The sequence below is a fragment of the Tachypleus tridentatus genome, chromosome 4, assembly GCF_004210375.1.
Source record: "Tachypleus tridentatus isolate NWPU-2018 chromosome 4, ASM421037v1, whole genome shotgun sequence".
Lineage (NCBI taxonomy): Eukaryota > Metazoa > Arthropoda > Merostomata > Xiphosura > Limulidae > Tachypleus > Tachypleus tridentatus.
The window spans coordinates 5728898-5753243 of record NC_134828.1 but is presented as its reverse complement, the minus strand read 5'-3'; the positions used below and the strand labels follow the sequence as shown (position 1 = coordinate 5753243).

The 24346-nt window shown below is 32.0% G+C and overlaps 1 protein-coding gene across 8 annotated transcripts in view; it reads right to left on the bottom strand.

Annotated features, from left to right (window-relative positions):
- LOC143248491 (large proline-rich protein BAG6) overlaps positions 1–23777 on the bottom strand; it is an 84928-nt gene extending 61151 nt beyond the window's left edge. For 4 of the 8 annotated variants that reach the window (XM_076496900.1, XM_076496902.1, XM_076496904.1 and 1 more), the window contains exons 1-6: positions 23539–23671; positions 16938–17059; positions 12942–12983; positions 9292–9367; positions 2781–3004; positions 1966–2037 (exon numbers count right to left, since the gene is read on the bottom strand). In XM_076496900.1, coding sequence (XP_076353015.1) covers positions 1966–2037; positions 2781–3004; positions 9292–9367; positions 12942–12983; positions 16938–16997 — 474 coding nt within the window. In that variant the 5' untranslated portion in view covers positions 16998–17059; positions 23539–23671. Of the gene's footprint in view, positions 1–1965; positions 2038–2780; positions 3005–9291; positions 9368–12941; positions 12984–16937; positions 17060–23538 lie in introns of all 8 variants that reach the window. The other 4 variants (XM_076496903.1, XM_076496908.1, XM_076496901.1 and 1 more) reach the window with 2 other exon arrangements.
- Positions 23778–24346: the final 569 nt, after the last annotated feature.

The following is a 24346-nucleotide window of genomic DNA, read 5'->3' as shown; positions in this document are numbered from 1 at the left end:
ATACTTCAGTAACTATAGTCAAAAGGTTTAGTAGCCACCAACCAGTTTTTACACCTAAAGTAACTACAGAAACCTGTACGTACTTCAGTAGCTATAGTCAAAAGGTTTAGTAACCACCAACCAGTTTTTACACTAAAGTAACTACAGAAACCTGTACGTACTTCAATAACTATAGTCAAAAGGTTTAGTAGCCACCAACCAGTTTTTACACCTAAAGTAACTACAGAAACCTGTACATACTTCAGTAACTATAGTCAAAAGGTTTAGTAGCCACCAACCAGTTTTTACATCTAAAGTAACTACAGAAACCTGTATGTACTTCAGTAACTATAGTCAAAAGGTTTAGTAACCAACCAGTTTTACACTAAAGTAACTACAGAAACCTGTAATGTACTTCAGTAACTATAGTCAAAAGGTTTAGTAGCCACCAACCAGTTTTTACATCTAAAGTAACTACAGAAACCTGTATGTACTTCAGTAACTATAGTCAAAAGGTTTAGTAACTACCAACCAGTTTTTACACTAAAGTAACTACAGAAACCTGTACGTACTTCAGTAACTATAGTCAAAAGGTTTAGTAGCCACCAACCAGTTTTTACACCTAAAGTAACTACAGAAACCTGTACATACTTTAGTAACTATAGTCAAAAGGTTTAGTAGCCACCAACCAGTTTTTACACTAAAGTAACTACAGAAACCTGTACATACTTCAGTAACTATAGTCAAAAGGTTTAGTAGCCACCAACCAGTTTTTACATCTAAAGTAACTACAGAAACCTGTATGTACTTCAGTAACTATAGTCAAAAGGTTTAGTAACTACCAACCAGTTTTTACACTAAAGTAACTACAGAAACCTGTACGTACTTCAGTAACTATAGTCAAAAGGTTTAGTAGCCACCAACCAGTTTTTACACCTAAAGTAACTACAGAAACCTGTACATACTTCAGTAACTATAGTCAAAAGGTTTAGTAGCCACCAACCAGTTTTTACACCTAAAGTAACTACAGAAACCTGTACATACTTCAGTAACTATAGTCAAAAGGTTTAGTAGCCACCAACCAGTTTTTACACTAAAGTAACTACAGAAACCTGTACATACTTCAGTAACTATAGTCAAAAGGTTTAGTAGCCACCAACCAGTTTTTACACTAAAGTAACTACAGAAACCTGTACATACTTCAGTAACTATAGTCAAAAGGTTTAGTAACCACCAAAGTTTTTTACACAAAAGTAACTTGTATGTACTTCAGTAGCTATAGTCAAAAGGTTTAGTAGCTACCAACCAGTTTTTACACCTAAAGTAACTACAGAAACCTGTATGTACTTCAGTAACTATAGTCAAAAGGTTTAGTAGCCACTAACCAGTTTTTACACTAGAGTAACTACAGAAACCTGTACGTACTTCAGTAACTATAGTCAAAAGGTTTAGTAGCCACTAACCAGTTTTTACACTAAAGTAACTACAGAAACCTGTACGTACTTCAGTAACTATAGTCAAAAGGTTTAGTAGCCACCAACCAGTTTTTACACCTAAAGTAACTACAGAAACCTGTACGTACTTCAGTAACTATAGTCAAAAGGTTTAGTAGCCACCAACCAGTTTTTACACCTAAAGTAACTACAGAAACCTGTACGTACTTCAATAGCTATAGTCAAAAGGTTCAGTTGCTTCCAGTCAGACTTTGTAAACTAAAGTAACTGTACGTATTTCAGCAACTATATCCAAAAGGTTCAGCCGTCCAAAATGATTTTAAAACCAGGTTAAACTCACTAATTATTCTCAATCCCTTAATAACAGAAATTAATAAATCAAAGTAAAAAAAACAAACATACTTTCAGAAGCACTTACTTACTGAAGTATGAGACATGACAGTATTCATTAATCAACTTATGTTTTTGGTACTTACTGAAGTATGAGACATGACAGTATTCATTAATCAACTTATATCATTTTGGTACTTACTGAAGTACGAGACATGACAGTAGCATTTCTTCCAATTTCTCCCATTCCTGATACAACATCTTGCACAATTTGCTACAATAATGATATTTTTAATGACATTAGATTATATTTAATGTTATTAGATTATTTTTAAGCTTTCAAGCTAGAATTTCCAAACATTTATTGAAAAAGCATAAATAGTGCTTATCTTCGCTTTGAAAGACACAGCTCTTACTGCATAAATAAAAGAAAATAAATGGTCAGTTGTTACATTTGTGGTGAGTAAAACTAAGACAAGAATAATATTACTTATTGATCTGACAAACAGTTAAATCATGAATTTAAAACTACTTAATTAAAATCATTTGTGAATTACTATATCATTTTAGCTTTATACATTATGGCCCAACTCCAACTGTTTATAATACCTGTACCAATTATAGATCAAACTGTTTATACTACCTGTGCCAGTTATGGATCCAACTGTTTATACTACCTGTACTAGTTAGAGATCAAACTGTTTATACTACCTGTGCTAGTTATAGATCAAACTGTTTATACTACCTGTCCTAGTTAGAGATCAAACTGTTTATACTACCTGTACTAGTTAGAGATCAAACTGTTTATACTACCTGTACTAGTTAGAGATCAAACTGTTTATACTACCTGTACTAGTTAGAGATCAAACTGTTTATACTACCTGTACTAGTTAGAGATCAAACTGTTTATACTACCTGTGCTAGTTAGAGATCAAACTGTTTATACTACCTGTACTAGTTATAGATCCAACTGTTTACACTACCTGTGCTAGTTATAGATCAAACTGTTTAAGATACCTGTACATCTGTAGGATCAACCAGATCTTGTGGGATTGTGAAAGCACCCAAAAGAAAACTACCCCCATCCCTGTGATGGTGGTGATGATTGTGATACTGTCCTCCATTAGGACGAGAAGAGCTGGATGATGAAGTAGTGGTGTTGCTAGAAGTGGAGGATGTGGTAGTGGGAGATACAAGGGGTGGTGGACGCTGAACCAGATGAATGACCTTACCATTAACATCTAGATAATGCAAAAGGTTTTACCCAAATGACTATACAGACACTATTACCTGTACGATAATAAGACATTACAATTACAATGCTTTTGGCCACCTTTCTTATGAAAACAGCTTTTAGGTTGAAAGTTTGCAAGTCTATTAAATCCAAATTCCTACTCATTACTTTATTTCCCATTAAATATATCTGTTCTTAATGCTTCTATCACTGTAGTAATCAATACCCAGCACTAAATGTTCTTGACACTGTTATCAATATAATAACCACTACTCCACACTATACAGTAATCAATACCCAGCACTAAATTTCTTGACACTGTTATCAATATAATAACCACTACTCCACACTATACAGTAATCAATACCCAGCACTAAATTTCTTGACACTGTTATCAATATAATAACCACTGCTCCACACTATACAGTAATCAATACCCAGCACTAAATGTTCTTGACACTGTTATCAATATAATAACCACTGCTCCACACTATACAGTAATCAATACCCAGCACTAAATGTTCTTGACACTGTTATCAATATAATAACCACTGATCCACACTATACAGTAATCAATACCCAGCACTAAATGTTTTTGACACTTATCAATATAATAACCACTGCTCCACCCACAATATACAGTAATCAATACCCAGCACTAAATGTTCTTGACACTTATCAATATAATAACCACTACTCCACACTATACAGTAATCAATACCCAGCACTAAATGTTCTTGACACTGTTATCAATATAATAACCACTGCTCCACACTATACAGTAATCAATACTCAGCACTAAATGTTCTTGACACTTATCAATATAATAACCACTACTCCACACTATACAGTAACCAATACCCAGCACTAAATGTTCTTGACACTGTTATCAATATAATAACCACTACTCCATACTATACAGTAATCAATACCCAGCACTAAATGTTCTTGACACTGTTATCAATATAATAACCACTACTCCACACTATACAGTAATCAATACCCAGCACTAAATGTTCTTGACACTGTTATCAATATAATAACCACTGCTCCACACTATACAGTAATCAATACCCAGCACTAAATGTTCTTGACACTGTTATCAATATAATAACCACTACTCCACACTATACAGTAATCAATACCCAGCACTAAATGTTCTTGACACTGTTATCAATATAATAACCACTACTCCACACTATACAGTAATCAATACCCAGCACTAAATTTCTTGACACTGTTATCAATATAATAACCACTGCTCCACACTATACAGTAATCAATACCCAGCACTAAATGTTCTTGACACTGTTATCAATATAATAACCACTGCTCCACACTATACAGTAATCAATACCCAGCACTAAATGTTCTTGACACTGTTATCAATATAATAACCACTGCTCCACACTATACAGTAATCAATACCCAGCACTAAATGTTCTTGACACTTATCAATATAATAACCACTACTCCACACTATACAGTAACCAATACCCAGCACTAAATGTTCTTGACACTGTTATCAATATAATAACCACTGCTCCACCCACACTATACAGTAATCAATACCCAGCACTAAATGTTCTTGACACATCAATATAATAACCACTACTCCACACTATACAGTAATCAATACCCAGCACTAAATGTTCTTGACACTGTTATCAATATAATAACCACTGCTCCACACTATACAGTAATCAATACCCAGCACTAAATGTTCTTGACACTTATCAATATAATAACCACTACTCCACACTATACAGTAACCAATACCCAGCACTAAATGTTCTTGACACTGTTATCAATATAATAACCACTACTCCACACTATACAGTAATCAATACCCAGCACTAAATGTTCTTGACACTGTTATCAATATAATAACCACTACTCCACACTATACAGTAATCAATACCCAGCACTAAATGTTCTTGACACTGTTATCAATATAATAACCACTGCTCCACACTATACAGTAATCAATACCCAGCACTAAATGTTCTTGACACTGTTATCAATATAATAACCACTGCTCCACACTATACAGTAATCAATACCCAGCACTAAATGTTCTTGACACTGTTATCAATATAATAACCACTGCTCCACACTATACAGTAATCAATACCCAGCACTAAATGTTCTTGACACTGTTATCAATATAATAACCACTGCTCCACACTATACAGTAATCAATACCCAGCACTAAATGTTCTTGACACTTATCAATATAATAACCACTACTCCACACTATACAGTAACCAATACCCAGCACTAAATGTTCTTGACACTGTTATCAATATAATAACCACTGCTCCACCCACACTATACAGTAATCAATACCCAGCACTAAATGTTCTTGACACTTATCAATATAATAACCACTACTCCACACTATACAGTAATCAATACCCAGCACTAAATGTTCTTGACACTGTTATCAATATAATAACCACTGCTCCACACTATACAGTAATCAATACCCAGCACTAAATGTTCTTGACACTGTTATCAATATAATAACCACTACTCCACACTATACAGTAATCAATACCCAGCACTAAATGTTCTTGACACTGTTATCAATATAATAACCACTACTCCACACTATACAGTAATCAATACCCAGCACTAAATGTTCTTGACACTGTTATCAATATAATAACCACTACTCCACACTATACAGTAATCAATACCCAGCACTAAATGTTCTTGACACTGTTATCAATATAATAACCACTACTCCACACTATACAGTAATCAATACCCAGCACTAAATGTTCTTGACACTGTTATCAATATAATAACCACTGCTCCACACTATACAGTAATCAATACCCAGCACTAAATGTTCTTGACACTGTTATCAATATAACAACCACTGCTCCACACTATACAGTAATCAATACCCAGCACTAAATGTTCTTGACACTTATCAATATAATAACCACTGCTCCACACTATACAGTAATCAATACCCAGCACTAAATGTTCTTGACACTTATCAATATAATAACCACTACTCCACACTATACAGTAATCAATACCCAGCACTAAATGTTCTTGACACTGTTATCAATATAATAACCACTGCTCCACCCACACTATACAGTAATCAATACCCAGCACTAAATGTTCTTGACACTTATCAATATAATAACCACTACTCCACACTATACAGTAATCAATACCCAGCACTAAATGTTCTTGACACTTATCAATATAATAACCACTACTCCACACTATACAGTAATCAATACCCAGCACTAAATGTTCTTGACACTGTTATCAATATAATAACCACTGCTCCACACTATACAGTAATCAATACCCAGCACTAAATGTTCTTGACACTGTTATCAATATAATAACCACTACTCCACACTATACAGTAATCAATACCCAGCACTAAATGTTCTTGACACTGTTATCAATATAATAACCACTACTCCACACTATACAGTAATCAATACCCAGCACTAAATGTTCTTGACACTGTTATCACACTATAATATAATACCCAACCACTGCTCACACACTATACAGTAATCAATACCCAGCACTAAATGTTCTTGACACTGTTATCAATATAACAACCACTGCTCCACACTATACAGTAATCAATACCCAGCACTAAATGTTCTTGACACTTATCAATATAATAACCACTACTCCACACTATACAGTAACCAATACCCAGCACTAAATGTTCTTGACACTGTTATCAATATAATAACCACTGCTCCACCCACACTATACAGTAATCAATACCCAGCACTAAATGTTCTTGACACTGTTATCAATATAATAACCACTGCTCCACACTATACAGTAATCAATACCCAGCACTAAATGTTCTTGACACTGTTATCAATATAATAACCACTACTCCACACTATACAGTAACCAATACCCAGCACTAAATGTTCTTGACATTGATATCAATGTCCTAACCATACCCAGCACCATCTGTTCTTAATGCTGCTATCAATGTCCTAACCATACCCTAAAGTAACTACAGAAACATGTACGTTCTTCAGTAACTCTAATCCAAAGGTTTAGTAGCCACTGTTCTTAATAGTACTATCAATGTACTAACTATACCCCACACCATCTATTCTTAATGCTGCTATCAATGTACTAACTATACCCCACACCATCTATTCTTAATGGTGCTATCAATGTACTAACTATACCCCACACCATCTATTCTCAATAGTACTATCAATGTACTAACTATACCCCAAATCATCTATTCTTAATGCTGCTATCAATGTACTAACTATACCCAGTACCATCTTTTCTTTACACTGCTAATTAACATAAGAATCAAGATTGGCATGTCTATTGTTTATTTTTAAATCAAAAATTTTCATTTTGATTAAAATCACTGCAGTAAAGAATTTGTATTTCCCTTTCAGTTTGCCAACACCTTAACAAACATCATTGGTAGCAGACTTGTGGAATAAAGCACTGTGGAGGTAAGCAATTGTGTTAAAGAGAACTCAAAACATGAAAAAAGGTATTACAGATAAAGCAAGTCAAAGAACCAAGGAACAGCTTTTGAAATACATAATATACACATGTCCAATAGAGTGCCAAAGTGTTAGGACAAAGACAAAAATTAGATTTCAGACTACTTTCAAAGAACAATGGACGGTAAATCACAGATGAAACACCAAAATTGTATTAATCTCCACACTCAGCACAACAGAAACTTGGCAGAAGTTAGTGAGTTCAACTCCATGCTCAGCACAACAGAAACTTGGCAGAAGTTAGTGTGTTCAACTCCATGCTCAGCACAACAGAAACTTGGTGGAAGTTAGTGTGTTCAACTCCATGCTCAGCACAACAGAAACTTGGCAGAAGTTAGTGTGTTCAACTCCATGCTCAGCACAACAGAAACTTGGCAGAAGTTAGTGAGTTCAACTCCATGCTCGGCACAACAGAAACTTGGTGGAAGTTAGTGAGTTCAACTCCATGCTCAGCACAACAGAAACTTGGTGGAAGTTAGTGAGTTCAACAAAATTAATATTTTTGTCTCTCCTCCTTTTGCTAAAATAACCGCATACAGTCTTTCAAGCATTGATGCAACATATTCAATCCAAGTGTCATTTACTCCGGATGTCTTTAATACACTCAATTTACATAGTTTCTTTGGGAGTAACTTTGATTTGTGAAGCTTCTGATCTAGCAAATCCATTGAGAATACAGCTCGGTGTACAACCTATACTTTGAACCAGATATTCCAAACTTGGACTCCTCCATCTATAGCACCCTTTTACAATCACTAACAATCCAGTTTTTGTACTTTTTAGCAAATTTCAATCTCTTAACAATATTTGTTTTTTTTTAGCTGCTACAAGACCAAATATTCCATCTGATACTGCAGGACTTGACATTTCTCTGTCATTTGGTATATTGTCATTTATCTTATACTTGAGATTAATATACCAATACCATATGCTAGCTTTTTTCTATACAATTAAGACAGTTATTTTACACCCTAAACTTGATCAGTATGTTCACTTGAGGAGGACCCTTATGACATGCAGTTGGTATGAGTATATGGTAATTATAAACAATGATAAGTATTCTCACCCTGGCTCATTCAACTTTCAAAAGAGATCAGTGAACCATTACCATAATGTTGAAATTTACATTCTGTAATTGCATAGAAGAATTAGTCTGGTAACATGGAAACAATGACAAAGTATTCTCTTTTCCTAACACTTTTGCACACTACTGTATATAGATTTTAACATCTAGTAATTCAGTAATATATTTTAAATGGAAGATGCTCAAGCTAGCTGCTCTATTTAAACAAACATACATTAAAAATAAAGTAAAAAGCCATGAACTGTACATTAGTAAAAATAACAATACTACTGAATACTTGCCAAGAATGTAAACAATACTCAGTAAAGACAATTTAAAAAATTTAAATGTAATTAAACAAAAAACATAAATTACAAAATTTTGATTTTTTTTTTTTACAAAGTTAAGCACAAAGCAACACAATGGGCTATCTGTGCTCTGCCCACCATGAATATCAAAACCAGGTTTCTAGCATTTATTTCCAGAGACATAACACTGTGCTACAGGATAAAAAATACCATACTGTTAAGTTATTTTGCAACAAAAGAAACATTTTCTAATATTTAAGTAATATGTCCAGGTATTGATGAAATAATAAGTTGTTTAAAATAAACACCAGGGTAACATGGACTAATAAATCCCTTCACTTATCAGCCACATAAATGAATACACAGATTTTAAGATACAAACCATATTCACTAAGTTTCTTTTCATCTTGCAGTACTCTTCCACAAAATATCAACCTCTGTTTATCTGATGGAGTGCCCTGGATAACATAGCAAAAATAAATGAATTAAAAATGCCAAGATAAACTTAAAGGTAAACATTCAAGAAATTCAGGTTTAAAACTCACAGTTTAAGTTAAGTAAATCATGAATCACATTACCATTTTGTCTTTATTCTCCCAAACATATTCACGTCCTAACAGAATTACACAAGCCAAAACTGCACAGCTGTCTGAACAAAGTCTCAGTAGTTTTGTATGAAACTAAAATAAAGTTACTGTTCTTAAGCAGAAGATTCTTATAAACAGGAACAAGATCTTTGCTTGCTTTTCTTCACCAAAGATAAACACTCAGTTGAGGGCTAACATCGTATTACCAAACACTCGGGTGAGGACAAACACCCTATTAATATATGAGATAAGGACTGGCATCTTATTAATAAACAGTCAGGTAAAGACTAACATCTTATCAACACTTTCACAATAGGCCAGGGATCAAAGGTCATGTCATCACACTTGTTGAAAATTTTATTGAACTACTATTTTATACATTTATGTCAATAACTATGGAAACAAATTATAAATTACAATTCAATCTTTAATACTATATATGAGTTAGTTTATTAATTTAAAAGCAAATAATATTTAAGAAACACACTGAAATATAGATTTCAGTGAGTCACATGGTATGTTGAATACAGCTCTTTTTAAAATTAAATGTTTGGTATTAAAATACTAAGACTATAATTTTGTACAAATTAGGAACTCAAATTACTAATATTGACAAGCTTGAATATAAAATAAAAACCTCATATTGGTTTGTTTTGCTGAGATATGGCTTATGTACTGAATCAAACATGATGGCCCCTTTCAACTCTTTGAAATGGTCTCATATACTTTTACATGACATGTGAATAACCAGTCAACAGATTAGAATGTCCCCAGAGTGGTTTTCTCAGCCATTTTAATCCATAAGAAGCCTACAATCTTCTTTCAATCATAGTTTTCAAGAAGGTAGGCTATGTTTTTAGACTGCTCCAAGTTTCATATTTTTTAAAATCTCAATTAAGCTTAATATGGTATCATTGTAGTTATGAATTTTTGGTTATTCAACCATATATATAAAGATGTTGATATCCTCCACTGTAAAATTTTAAAAGGTTTAGCAACCTATGTCCAGCAACAACTAAGGTCAAAGGTCATAACAAGAAAAGATAATTGTTTGATTTACTTCTTGACTTATTTTTGTACATTTTAGGATAAATAAGTTTAATAATTTATTTCTAAATAGTAATAATCTATATACAAATATATAATGTGTAATAATTGAAATGTAACTGTGTATTGCAAAACACTAGTCCACTAATACACAGCCAAGACAAGGAAGACAAATGGTTAGTTTTATATTACTAGATACATGACCTGAGTGCATACGCACTGTGTCATTAGAAGTTATGTAATGTTAGGTAGATATGACTGGAAAGTCAATATAATAAATATTAAACATGTATGTTCATATTACCATTATGAGATTTCAGCTACTTAAATTAAACATTTGTAATTTTGTATTATAATATGTAGTCACTAACATAACCTCAGTTATAGTATAGAAAATATCAAAATATAGCCTTACTGAAAACAAACAACTGAAGTGTATTTAGAAAGTTTTTGAGATTATGCAAATACTTGAAATTTTACTAACGATTTGTTTGTGAAAATATAGTTGCTCCATTTTTAATTAAAATCCTGGTTTTCTGTATATAGAATATTTGTAACCTTTACTAAAAGTCAAATTTTGTAAAGATATACATGCTGTATCAAAAGTTACAATGAAAATACTTAACATGTATATTATACTGAGCTCATTGCAAAATAAACACTCAGACGAAGACTAAAATCTTATTCATAAACACTCAGGCGAGGACTAACATCCTATTCATAAACACTCAGGCGAGGACTAACATCCTATTCATAAACACTCAGGCGAAGACTAACATCCTATCCATAAACACTCAGGCGAAGACTAACATCCTATCCATAAACACTCAGACAAAGACTAACATCCTATCCATAAACACTCAGACAAAGACTAACATCTTATCCATAAACACTCAAAGACTAATATCTTATTCATAAACAAACAAGTGCATGCTAACATCTTATTAATAAATACTCAGATAAGAACTTTTATTAATAAACACCCATATAAGGACTGACATCTTATTAACAAACATCCAGATAAGGACTGTCATCTTATTAACAAACACCCAGATAAGGACTGACATCTTATTAACAAACACCCAGATAAGGACTGACATCTTATTAACAAACACCCAGATAAGGACTGACATCTTATTAACAAACACCCAGATAAGGACTGACATCTTATTAACAAACACCCAGATAAGGACTGACATCTTATTAACAAACACTCAGATAAGGACAGACATCTTATTAACAAACACTCAGATAAGGACTGACATCTTGTTAACAAACAACCAGATAAGGACTGACATCTTGTTAACAAACACCCAGATAAGGACTGACATCTTGTTAACAAACACCCAGATAAGGACTGACATCTTGTTAACAAACACCCAGATAAGGACTGACATCTTGTTAACAAACACCCAGATAAGGACTGACATCTTGTTAACAAACACCCAGATAAGGACTGACATCTTGTTAACAAACACCCAGATAAGGACTGACATCTTGTTAACAAACACCCAGATAAGGACTGACATCTTATTAACAAACACCCAGATAAGGACTGACATCTTATTGATACTACCATCTAAAATCTCACCCCACAACATTAATGCTTCTCTCTCACAAGAAAATGATTTCTAAGTTTCTATTTGACAAATGCATGATTTAACAATTCTAAAATTAAAATTCATATTCCACAGACACTGTCATGTTCACATAGAAAGTCAAGATCTTTTACAATAAAGATATTCAACAGCATCTGCCATTTAGTAACAAATTAACAAATAATATCTATGAAAGAAAGCATACATTTTAACCTGAAAAAAACAGTTAGAGGTACTCTTGAAATGAGATTACAATCTGTTGTTTGTGAATTCATTATTGTATTAGCATGATGTAGCTTCATACACAAAAATATCTGCTTTTCTTATCATTACAGTGCTATCAGCAAACTTAGAAACACTACTTCCCAAAATATACAAGCATTAAAATAATTCATACAAGTTCCCAAAACAGACCTCACAACGGCCCTTCATTCGCACTCCATCAGCAAAATGCCCATTCAACACTCTTTCCACTACTAAGTTCATTTTATCAATCCATTTCTTTTCTATCAATCTATAAACATTCAACTTACTAACCCATTTCCTGAGAGCATCCATCACAGGTTTTACTAAGAATCAAAAGTAGACATCATTGCACTACCTAGAAGTTTTATTGATAGAAAGACACTAATCAGCTTCTTCACAATTTACAAATTTGTCTCATCAGTTTCAAAGCTTCATTCTCAGAACAGCAACTTTTTCAGCATGTCTTATGTTTGTTTGTTTTCTAAATTTAAGTGGGTTAAATGTATTAATTCATCTACCAGTTCATACTGTACATCCATAAACAAAAAACTCACCACTGATGAAGCAATTTTCTCTTTGAATTCCTTAACTGTTATCTACAAATGAAGGAAAATATCAAAAACTTTAACATGTAGCCTTGGTTATTATAGGAATTCATAATTCAAAACTTTCTCTAGGACACAAGATTCTTAAAGTTAAGTAAAATTTTCCTTGTAAATAAAATCACATTTAAGTGAGAAAAATACTGAAACAAAGTATTATACAAGTAACACAGATAAAGCAATGAACATGACATTATAGCATCAGAGTTCCACCAAGCCTCTTAGAAATCAAATGAGCTTTAGGTGAAGAAAACTGTTATACAAGAGTTTTAGCATCTAGATGTCTAACTTTCACAAACATTACTTATTTAAAAATCAATTACTTACAGTATCAACTATGTAATGCAAAAAAACACAATTTTTCTAAATGCGAGTGAACTTTTTAACTCTCGCACTATGTAGGTTAAGGTGTGAATGTCGCAACTTTGTAGTTACATTTAAAATTTAATTGAACTATTGTACTATCACTGTATATAAATAAAACAGTTAAATCAATTTTCAATACAAGTCTTAAGTTATTAATTTAAAAAATAAATATATTTTTAAAAAATACTCAATCTCTCCTAGAATGAGAATTGTGACATTTGTTCTCTAGACCTTCACCCTTACCTGGTTTACTATCCCTAAGTTTAGAATTCCGTTATGAAAAAAATTAAAGAATGTACATTTATCCTGTTAAACATACCTTACCCTTACTGACTACTAGCCTTAGTAACAATCATATATATATATATACACATATTTACACATCAGTAAATTAATGAAAAACAACACACTCGACCATTAAGAGTAGACCAAGTTGATGAAAGTTCTCAGGTTCCATATATAAGGAGTGAAGGTAAGAACATTATTTTATCTGCTGACAGATTATAAAACTTCTGCCTCAAAAAGCAGCATTAAAACTGGTCCAAGAGGCCAATATTGCCAACTTTATGAATCAAACTATGAAAAACACTATGCTGTTGGATGATGAATACACTAAGTGACCAATTCTACTATTCATCTAAAGCTAGTAGACTCAAGCGTGGTATCTACTTCCTTTCTTAAATTAAAACGTTTCTTACTACATGTCCTAAAAGCCTTGCATCATCTCACAACCCTAACTGGACATAACACTGAAGTCACAATCAAATGGAAATTTTGATTCATTCACATTTTTCATCAAGACTCTCCCTGTCTCCTATTCTTTCTTCCTGATAATGGGTTAATGTAAAAATAAAGTGATTGTTGTGATATGTATCTGTTCTAACAGATTCCAGCACAAACCATAACCCCTGTATAATTGTAAAATAACTAAAAATTATTATTCATGTTGTCACTGGAAACATGAGGATCTTGGCACAGAAACAAGTCAAAGGCCTGTTGCTAAAATGTGTAATGTATAAATTAACATGAGGAAACAGATGCAAAAAAATTGTGAAAATTCCGAGATTAGGAGACCAAATTATACTGAGGATCTGGTTCTTCCTGAAAAAGAGTCTGCCAGCATATTCAGTATCTACAGAATTTACTGTATATCAATCTGAAACGAATGTTGACAGCAAATCAGATACCATTCTAACAAGTGCAAATCTAAGGAACATTTATCCTGTATCCTCAATATGAGACTAGAGTTCTATTGACAGAATCAACACTGATTGGTCTCATATTACATTAACAAAACAATGTAGTGCACAAGACAACTAACATCTCAAAACTTTTATTATAAATGAATATTTAAAACTAATCCACAGAAGATTTAGAAGCTGTAGAGAGCAATCCACCTTAAGATGCTAGAGGTTTTTCATAGAATAAATACAATGCTCCCATTCTTAGCCAACTTACACCTAGAACAATGTTCCTTGAAAAATGCTGCAACTCTTTGTTGTGAAATAGATGTTCTAATATTCTCCACTGATCTAGCAGTAAACAATGAAGTAAGTGTGAATACAGTGTTCCCACAAACTGAAAGACAAGCTTAGCTGAACCCAACAAACCTGTAAAAACAGTTGATTAATATGTATGAGAATGTCCATACTCTCCTGAGGAACTTCTAACACTCGAAACATAATCTTGAACAGAAGGTTAAAATGAACAAAAGTTTGGGAGAGAGCCAATTTTTCTACATTCACTAGAAATCCTAGACACCAAAATAAAAAATTCCCCAAGTCAAATTAATGGCTGAGGATCTCAATCCTTCAAAAGAGAAAATAGTTTGGGTAAACAAGTGTAAGCACTCATCTTGATCTTCAATACACTATTTATGATTACAGAAAAGATGTAAAAGTTGAAGATAGACCAAAGAGAAAACACTTGAAATTATAAACTTGACTCTCATAAGCAAATATGAACTATTTCTTTGATGCAAAATCAATTAGCACATGAAAAACAGACATCCTAAATATCTACCAAGCAGTGAAATCCCAATGTCTATGAATGGAACTAACAGATTTGCTAATAACATCCTTTTATAACATCAATGAATGTCACTCACTAATGAATACTGGCTTTGGAAATAGCTATAAACTTGAGTATGATTGGATAGAGCAAAAATTCAACATTTTACATCATAGTGCACTAAGATAAGAATGGTATTCAAGAAACTGTAACAAAGTGGCAGGTAAACACCTGAGAAAAATATTCCAGTAAGAGTATCATTAGAGAGGTTTATCACAGCCAAAGAGACACTAGCCTGCATCAGCCACTGTCTTACACTGGTCAACTCATGACATGTCAGAAGAAGAATCCATGAGGATAATTACCAAGTGTTACGATGTTGGCAGTCTTGGACAGTTTTATCCAATATATTGTAGATTAGATTTGTCTCATGCAAAGTGTGTGTTTATGTTTTTCTTATAGCAAAGCTGCATCAGGCTATCTGCCGAGTCAACCAAGGGGAATGGAACCCTTCATTTTAGCATTGTAAATCCGTAGACTTACCGCTGTACTAGTGGGGTCTTTCATGCAGTGACATTGAATCTTGGTGATAAAATACTGACTGCCTCCCTCCTTACCCTGCAGTCTACCTTGACCAGTTACATTAGAATTACTTATAGAATACAAAAACCCCATTACAAGTCCCACAGATGTGATACATGATTATCTGTTACACAAGCATATTTTGAATAGTTTTAAACTCTCTTCTTTTTCCTGAAAGAAAAAAGAACAGTAATACAAGACCCATGTACAAAAATAAAAGAAAGCATCTTCTACAAATAAAACCAAACTTGGACACTTTCAGCTATACAAGACCTGGGACCATTCATCATCAGAGCATAAAGAACAACTGTTACACATTTTTTATCTCAAAAATAAATAGTACAATATATACAAAATTCATGATTAATTAAATAAGAAAGGAGGCAACAGGAATAGTCTCTAAACTGCAATGAATGTACAAAATAAAATTATAAGAAATGAAAATATTTCTAACATAAATCAATATCTCCACTGAAACACTAAACAATACCATAATTATATAAAATATCAGCTGTTGCCAAAGGTGAAGTACAGATTTAAACCAAGGTAACACTGAAATATGCAGTAAACCTTTGTAAAAGACAGAATGGCTTATTTTTCATGTCACTAGCGATTTCTGGTGGAAGTGAAGAAAAAGTGTTTTGGTATACTAATTTTAAGCTTTCAGTCTTTTACAGTCAATGGACTACAGAACAATAAGATACAGAATAACAGCAAGGTTCATTACCAAGGTAAGTTTCACAGAAGTACAGCAAGGTTCACTACCAAGTTTCACAGAATAACAGCAAGGTTCACTACCAAGGTAAGTTTCACAGAATAACAGCAAGGTTCATTACCAAGGTAAGTTTCACAGAATAATTGACATTAATTCAGAACAGGTTCCTTTCAGCAATAACAAATAAATTCAGTTAAAATACTAAATAGTTAAATAATTCCATTAAATTATTCCATATAAAATTTTACTTATAACAATATATACATGCTACTTACATCTTCAGGAACAGAGAAACTGTGATTCTGGGAATCTAGGGTCTTCACTGTGACTTCCATCTTTTTTTATAATCAATTTTGTAATCAGACTACTGTTATTAGGATGTTCCCTCAGGTTGTGACTACATAATAAAAAATACACAAAGAAATACCTATTAACACAACACTATAACATAGTTTGATAACAGTGCCAAACAAAAGATCAGCTCAGAATTTAAGTTTCATGTGGGTTGGAAAAAGAACAGTTAATTGTATTGTAGGATGGTTGGATGGGAAAAAGTAAATGACTGTTATTGCTAGCATTCATTCAAACTAGAGCCTTGTTACTAGTGGACTACATCATACATTAGTGCTTGGACCTTTGCTTATTTACATTAATGATATAAATAATTAGTGAAGTTTACTGATGACATTACTATACATTTCTAGTTGTATTGAATGGACTTGTAAATTAAACAAATATCTGACAAATAACCTTTAACTACATTGAATGCATTATCGTATATAATTTGGATCACAGTTTTAATATGAATGGGAACAAATTCAACAGCAGGATTCACAAAAAAAAGACCAGCATAATGATGGATAACTCACTCAAATTGGTCTATTGCAACTAATCCAGTTAATAAAATGTGTTATTTACAGAAATCTAGTTTAAATCCAAAGAATTAATCATCTCTATACATAAATCATTTGTTCATACTGTGAGTAGTTCTTGTCTTATTATCTTGTGAAGGATATTGACTCTAACCAGAAAAGATTTGGAGTAGGGCTACTAGGCTGATTCATGGAATGGAAAGATTATTTTACAGGAATAGGTTAGGAATAACAGTTGATCTTATTGAAATTTACAAAACTATTCAGGGAATCAATGGAATAAAGACCTCCAATTTCTTTGTGAAGTATTCTGAAGATAATAGGACAAAATGACAAGAGTTTACAATTCAGATAAAATAAGCTAATGATATCCAGTTTCATGTTTGAAATGTAGTGATTAACTACTGGAATAATTAGCCAGTGGTGAAAGCCAACACTTTGCACTATTTTAAGTGTCAATAATTTCCTAAAAATAGAGAATGAGTTTAATGTTTTTTACTTTTTGCAAAAAAGTTCAAGGAAAACCTTGAAGTACCAAAGGGTCCCTTTGTTATACATAGGTATTTTGTTATAATTTCATTAGAGCTTAAAATGTACACATGAAAACCTTCTGAAATTTTTTATCTCTCTAAAATTTAATGTCACAAATATTCTAAATAATGGAATCAATACTAAGTACTGTAGCATTTAATAAACTGCATACAAAACTTATGGGCTGCAATGGCTAGAAATGTTGCATTAACTAAAAAATTAAAACTACAATAAAAACATTTAAAAGGAAAGTAAAGATTAGTTTCACTTCATGTAGAGAACTGGTTGGTTGTTTTGGTGTTTTATGGTGCAAAGCAACTGGGCTATCTGCACCTCATAGGGAAGAAACCCAAAGAATATTCATGTAATGATATGATAAAATTTTTTTTTGAAGAATGTTATTCTAACATGGCTTAGATATGCAATTGAAAAGTTGCTGCACTGATTCTGTCTTGTAGTTAAAAGTTAGACCAACAGTGCAATGCTAATGAACTGACAAATTAACAAAATTCATTTTGTGTACAAAACAGACTTTCTACAAACCAACAGACCAAACCAGAATATGTTATCAATGGTGATAAAGGAGAAAACTTTCCAGTTGCTAAAGGTAATTCTTTAATTGTTAGACTATTAATTAATAATTAAGTAACAGTATGAAGTTTTAATAATGAAGGATACATCCATCAGAAACTAAAACTATGAAAATTATATTGTCATTCATTAAATTTAAAATGATTAAACATGCTGAAGAAATTAGATGTTAACTTGCTTAACACAAGAACACAAGAGATTTTTGGTCCTTTAAAGCTGTCCTTACATACTACCCCTAAAAAAAAGTAAAAATAAATCCCACCCTTTATTTTTCAAGATGTAAGCTTCCTGTTTACTCTTGTGAGAAGCAAATTTCCTCTACTACTGATAACACATTTGTAAATTAATCACCCAGTTAGAAAAACAAAACTAATTGAATCCAGTCTTGTATTATACTTGTATCTCATCCTACTGTACCTATAATTCTGCACAAAGAAATCAGAAGCCTTTATCTCACTGATCATAAAGATAATTTTGTAAGCTTCTATAAGATCACCTCTAACAAATATTTCTTTTCTCACACAAACACAAGGTCCCAGCTCATTTAAACAATAATCCTACTAACCCTGAAATCACCCTTTACCCTTTTCTGCACTTTTACCAGTAAATTACTTTTAGATAAGGAGATAAAATCTATACACAATATTCCAAGTTAAGTTAGGCCTTTCAGGTGATTTATATAGTGATAATTACATGTAATTAATATTATTTAAATTTTTCCAAAAACCTTACTAATTTTACTGCTAGCAACAGAACACTTCTTTACTGGCTTGAGTGACTTAACCACTAACTAATATACCAAGAATAATTTTCTTGCCAGCTAATCAGATAGGTTCCTATATACCTTAAGTACCTGTTCATGACACTGCCTTGTATATCCAAAAATTAAATGTTGTTTGTTAACTACATGTTCAAATGATTCAAGAAACCCAATACAAATAGAAATATCAAACATTATCAGTAACTATAGCCCTCTTAATGAAAATTAAAACAGTCAAGCAGTAACCCGAGTAATCAAGACTAGTTTGAGTGAACACACTTTGCTTTCTCTCACCCACCTACCTTCAAATATAGCTAACAAGTCTTTTCCAAAACCCCAAAGATATATTATTTTCTTAGCTAATATTCTATGTATAATTTGATAAAAACACTTTTTGAATATCTAAGTACAGCATTTACATAAGCAACAATCTCAAAAATAAACTTAAATTATTAAGACATGATTTCTCTTTGATGAATTCATTGTCTCTTTTATGATATATTACACAAAATAATTTTGCAAAACTTTTTATCACAGAAGCATTTTAAAGATAATCTACATATGAATTAGGTCTCTAAAGGATGCTGATTTGTTAGTTTAAAAATGAGATGGCTGAGCTTTCAAAGGGGCAGGCACAAAAGTGATCACTTCTTCATTTTAAAGATAATCTACACATGAATTTGGTCTCTAAAGGATGCTGATTTGTTAGTTTAAGAATGAGATGGCTGAGCTTCCAAAGGGGCAGGCACAAAAGTGATCACTGTTCTTCATCTGAAGCATTATGAAAAGTGTCTTGAGATGTTCCCTGTTGAGTTGACAATCTTTACATAACTAAGCTACAGGTGTTGAAAACCAATAAGCAATAAAATATATCTTAACTGTTCAATCACTTTGTTGGCTTGTCTCCACCTCTTTAAATGACTTCTGTTTTTACACTAGAATATGTCAGAAATATTGACATTGTATATTTAAAGATGATACTGACCTGAACCATCTAATATTTACTGTGATAACAAAGATATTGATATTGACCTGACTCGTCAAATATTTATTGTGTGATAGTAAATAAAAATACTGATATTGACCTGAATCATCTAATATTTACTGTGATAATAAATAAAAATATTGGTATTGACCTGAATAACATATTTATTGTTAATAAATAATATTGGTATTGACCTGAACAATCTAATATTTATTGTATGATAATAAATAAAATTATTCATATTGACCTGAATCATCTAATATTTATTATGTGATAACAAATAAAAATATTCAGTAAAAGATCAGATACATAATTCTCTGATTAGGTGAACAGACAGGGGATTGCTAAGAATTGCTAAATGTTATTACTATTTTAACCAACTGAACAGTTCCTCTGGAAATTATCATAAATTTATTTTATACCCAAATTTAAATTTATGATTATATAGATCTTCCATTCATCTTATTACAATTAAGACTTACCTCTTATTTCCTATATGTCCTTAGTGAGCCTGTTAAATTTAAATTTTCCCATTATACCTTCTTTAGGCTGAATTTGAGCATTTTATTTTTATTTTGAAGTTTAGGGGTTGGAATAGATCCCTTATTATTGAATTATATGTTAGTTTAAATGAATAAATGATAACTAGTTTTTCTTAATACCAAATTGCACATTAAAATATTTTAAGATGAACACATTACTTTAAAACAAAATTTTCTACTTATAAATAAAATAATTTTTTGGTTGATTTTAGTAAATCTTATCAAGACCTTAAATGTAATAAGTCACTTTCCAAGATGGGATATATTTGTTAATATTAGCATAAGAATCAATATTTATTTTTTACTTTTACTCTTGTTAAGCAAATTATTTACTTAGTAGTTATTGCTGCTACTGCTACTATAATTTTTTGTTTCACACCTGATGCTATATTAGCCTTCATTGTGATTCTTACAGCATTATCTCACAATGCTGTTTTTACATTATTGTTATTGATTGTACCCTCTTGGATCAACAATGTAATGTAAAAGTATTGCGTATGAAGCAAAACATGCTGCTTATAAAAATTACACCTATGGAACACTTACTTTTTGTTCCAGCTTCCCTTCACAGCTGGAATAGATGTGATGTTTGTTACAATAAAACAAAACATCTAAGGTACCTTAGTATATTTTCATTGTGGTGGGCAATTCTTAACTCAGTTATTTACAGCAATTATAAAATTATATTTAAGTTTGCTTACAATTGCAAGGAAACAAAAATGTTTAATTTGGTACCTTAGGATGAAATTTTATTTTCTTAAAATTTTCTAACATGTGGGTCAATGTGGTCAAATGACAATATAGACATTTTATTTTAACTGTTTAGGTACTTTTCCTTCTCTTAATTTGGAGTTTCCTTTTTAGCAACTAAAGAATTTATTTCTGTGATTTTTTGTTACATTTATATGAGAATTTAATAAAATTATCTGCCAAATATACACCAAAATAATTTGTTCAACATATCCAATACCTATGTCATTTCGGTATTAATAGTAACCCACAACAACTTTGCTGATTCAAATAAAAAGCAACCATTCTACAGATGTTTATGCCTCATCCTAAATGTTTGAAATGTTAAGCCTAAACTTAATTTACTTTCAGATCAAATATTAATACTACTACTATGGAGTCCCAGGGAATTAAACAGTTCCTGGACAGAGAAGCATATAAATATGAAAACTCAGTTGCAAATACATAAACTATATAAACCAAACAATATATGAAAAACATCTTCAGTTTTAATGCACACTAAATTTGCAAGATTTGTTTCAAGACAACCATACTTTCACTAGCCGTAATTCGGCTATACAAAATTGCATTGCTTGCTAAACCTGTCCTGCATTTGACTAGCTAGTAAATGTTAAAACCAAAACCATGATGTTGGTTTAAATTGGCTGGACCAATAAGTATCTGTGATACATCAAATAGCTCTCTTAAAGCTTTACTATTGTGGAAAGTTAGTTAAGATTAAAGTTTTTCCTAGATTTTAATATTATGGTATCTACTTGTTTTTTCTTAAACTACCCAAGTGCACATTTATTTTGTTGTAGCTACACTCAACAATATGATGTATAGCACTGTTACAAGGACAATATAATCTAAAACAACTTGCTGCCAAGCCAACATGTAGTGTGGTTACATTCTCCAATAACTTTTTTTTTTACTTGCTGTCAGTTTTAGTTGAACAGAGATATCTATGTATTGGATTATGCATTATGTAATATGCACCACAAAGTTTACTGTATGGCTTTGTTTCTACAACTTCAATGTCTAATAAATGGTTTTAAAGTTTTGTCTTGGTGTTTTCATATCTAAAATGCCTATGTATCCAATGAAACCAGTAGCTATACTATGTACACTATTGTAGCAAGTTATGTCAAATTAGTTTTCCTAGACTATTACCATCATATCTAGCATTTTAATTTTCTTAAACTTTGTAACAAATAGTTTTTCGCTGTAGCCACACGCAGTGACATGATGTACAGTAAACTGTTTCAGGACAACAAAGGTATTTTTTATGCCCAATGATGTAAAGTAAGCAGTTGCTAGGACAACATAGTCTATTTAATATTCCCATTCATCACTTACTGACTTGCTGTCAGTTATATTTGGGTAGACATACCATGTATCAGTTTATGCATTATGTAACTCACACCACAAAGTTTATTTTATGGCTCTTCTACAGACTCGATGGCTAATAGTACCTTAATATGTCTCTACAAGTACGATTAGAACTTACAAGTTAGAACTGGATTCAGAAATAATACTAACAGTAATACCACTTTTACTTACACTAGCCTTAAAACTTAGACTATTTTTGATATTTATGTTAATGTTACTATTACTATCCTAAATACTGGCTACATAACCTTTTTAAATTTTGACAATTTCTCGCAGCGGTTACTGTAAAAAGATGCCGAGCAATATATTTGTGCTACCATAAGCAACTCAGCAAACTCGCTCATTGTCAGCCATTTTTAACATTCCATGCGTTAAGACTAATTGTAATGAACAAGTAACATACGCCATTTTTTAATTATTCCAAAACTGTTGAGATAGATCTCAGTTCACTAAATAACACATTACATAACGTACCACTATCATAGGTAGGATGACAGCTTAAAATTAAAATTCAAAAGAATTATGAAAAACACCAGATCCGATACGTCTCTATCTCCTAGCCTCATTGAAGAACAAATTCGATTTACTCACCCCAACAACTCTCTAGTCTACTCTAAATGAACTTCGGAAATCCAAGAAAAACGCCATCTTAAAATGTTGAATTCCACAAAATTATATTTCTAATAAATGCCTTCCGTATTTTTGTCAGTGTCATCAAGGTCGGTTTGTAAATTGTTGTTTTATTTTCACTGTTGTATCAAGATGAAAGATTGGTAAAAGTCCAGAGAAAAAAAGACAAGTAAAAGTATTGACATTATATTCATATGTTTTGTATAACTATTTGATTACAGTATATTTTTATCTTGTGAAATGGAATAACTGGACATTTTACAATGCAGTAAATGTGCAAAATATCTCCAGAATTTTATGTTTATCTAAAAGGTTTAGCAGATTCTCATTTGTTATTCATTAAATATCTTCGTATCATGATATGTCATAAATTATAGACGTTGTTCAAAATACCTTTCAAGTGCGCAACCTGCACGTGTAGAATTGAATTTGCCTGTGCACTTTATTAGGACTTTGACTTCTGAGTTTATTCTGAAATATATTTTAAGTGAATTATATCCAGCCCTGGATTAACCATTAAGCAAAATAAGCTCATGCTTAGGGCATAAAGGAAAGGGGGTACTACAGTTTTCCCATAGCTACCATACCCCTAACTCTTTCACTGCCACACTCAACTTTAATTGATTTTTTTGTAATTGTCCTTATCTGCCGT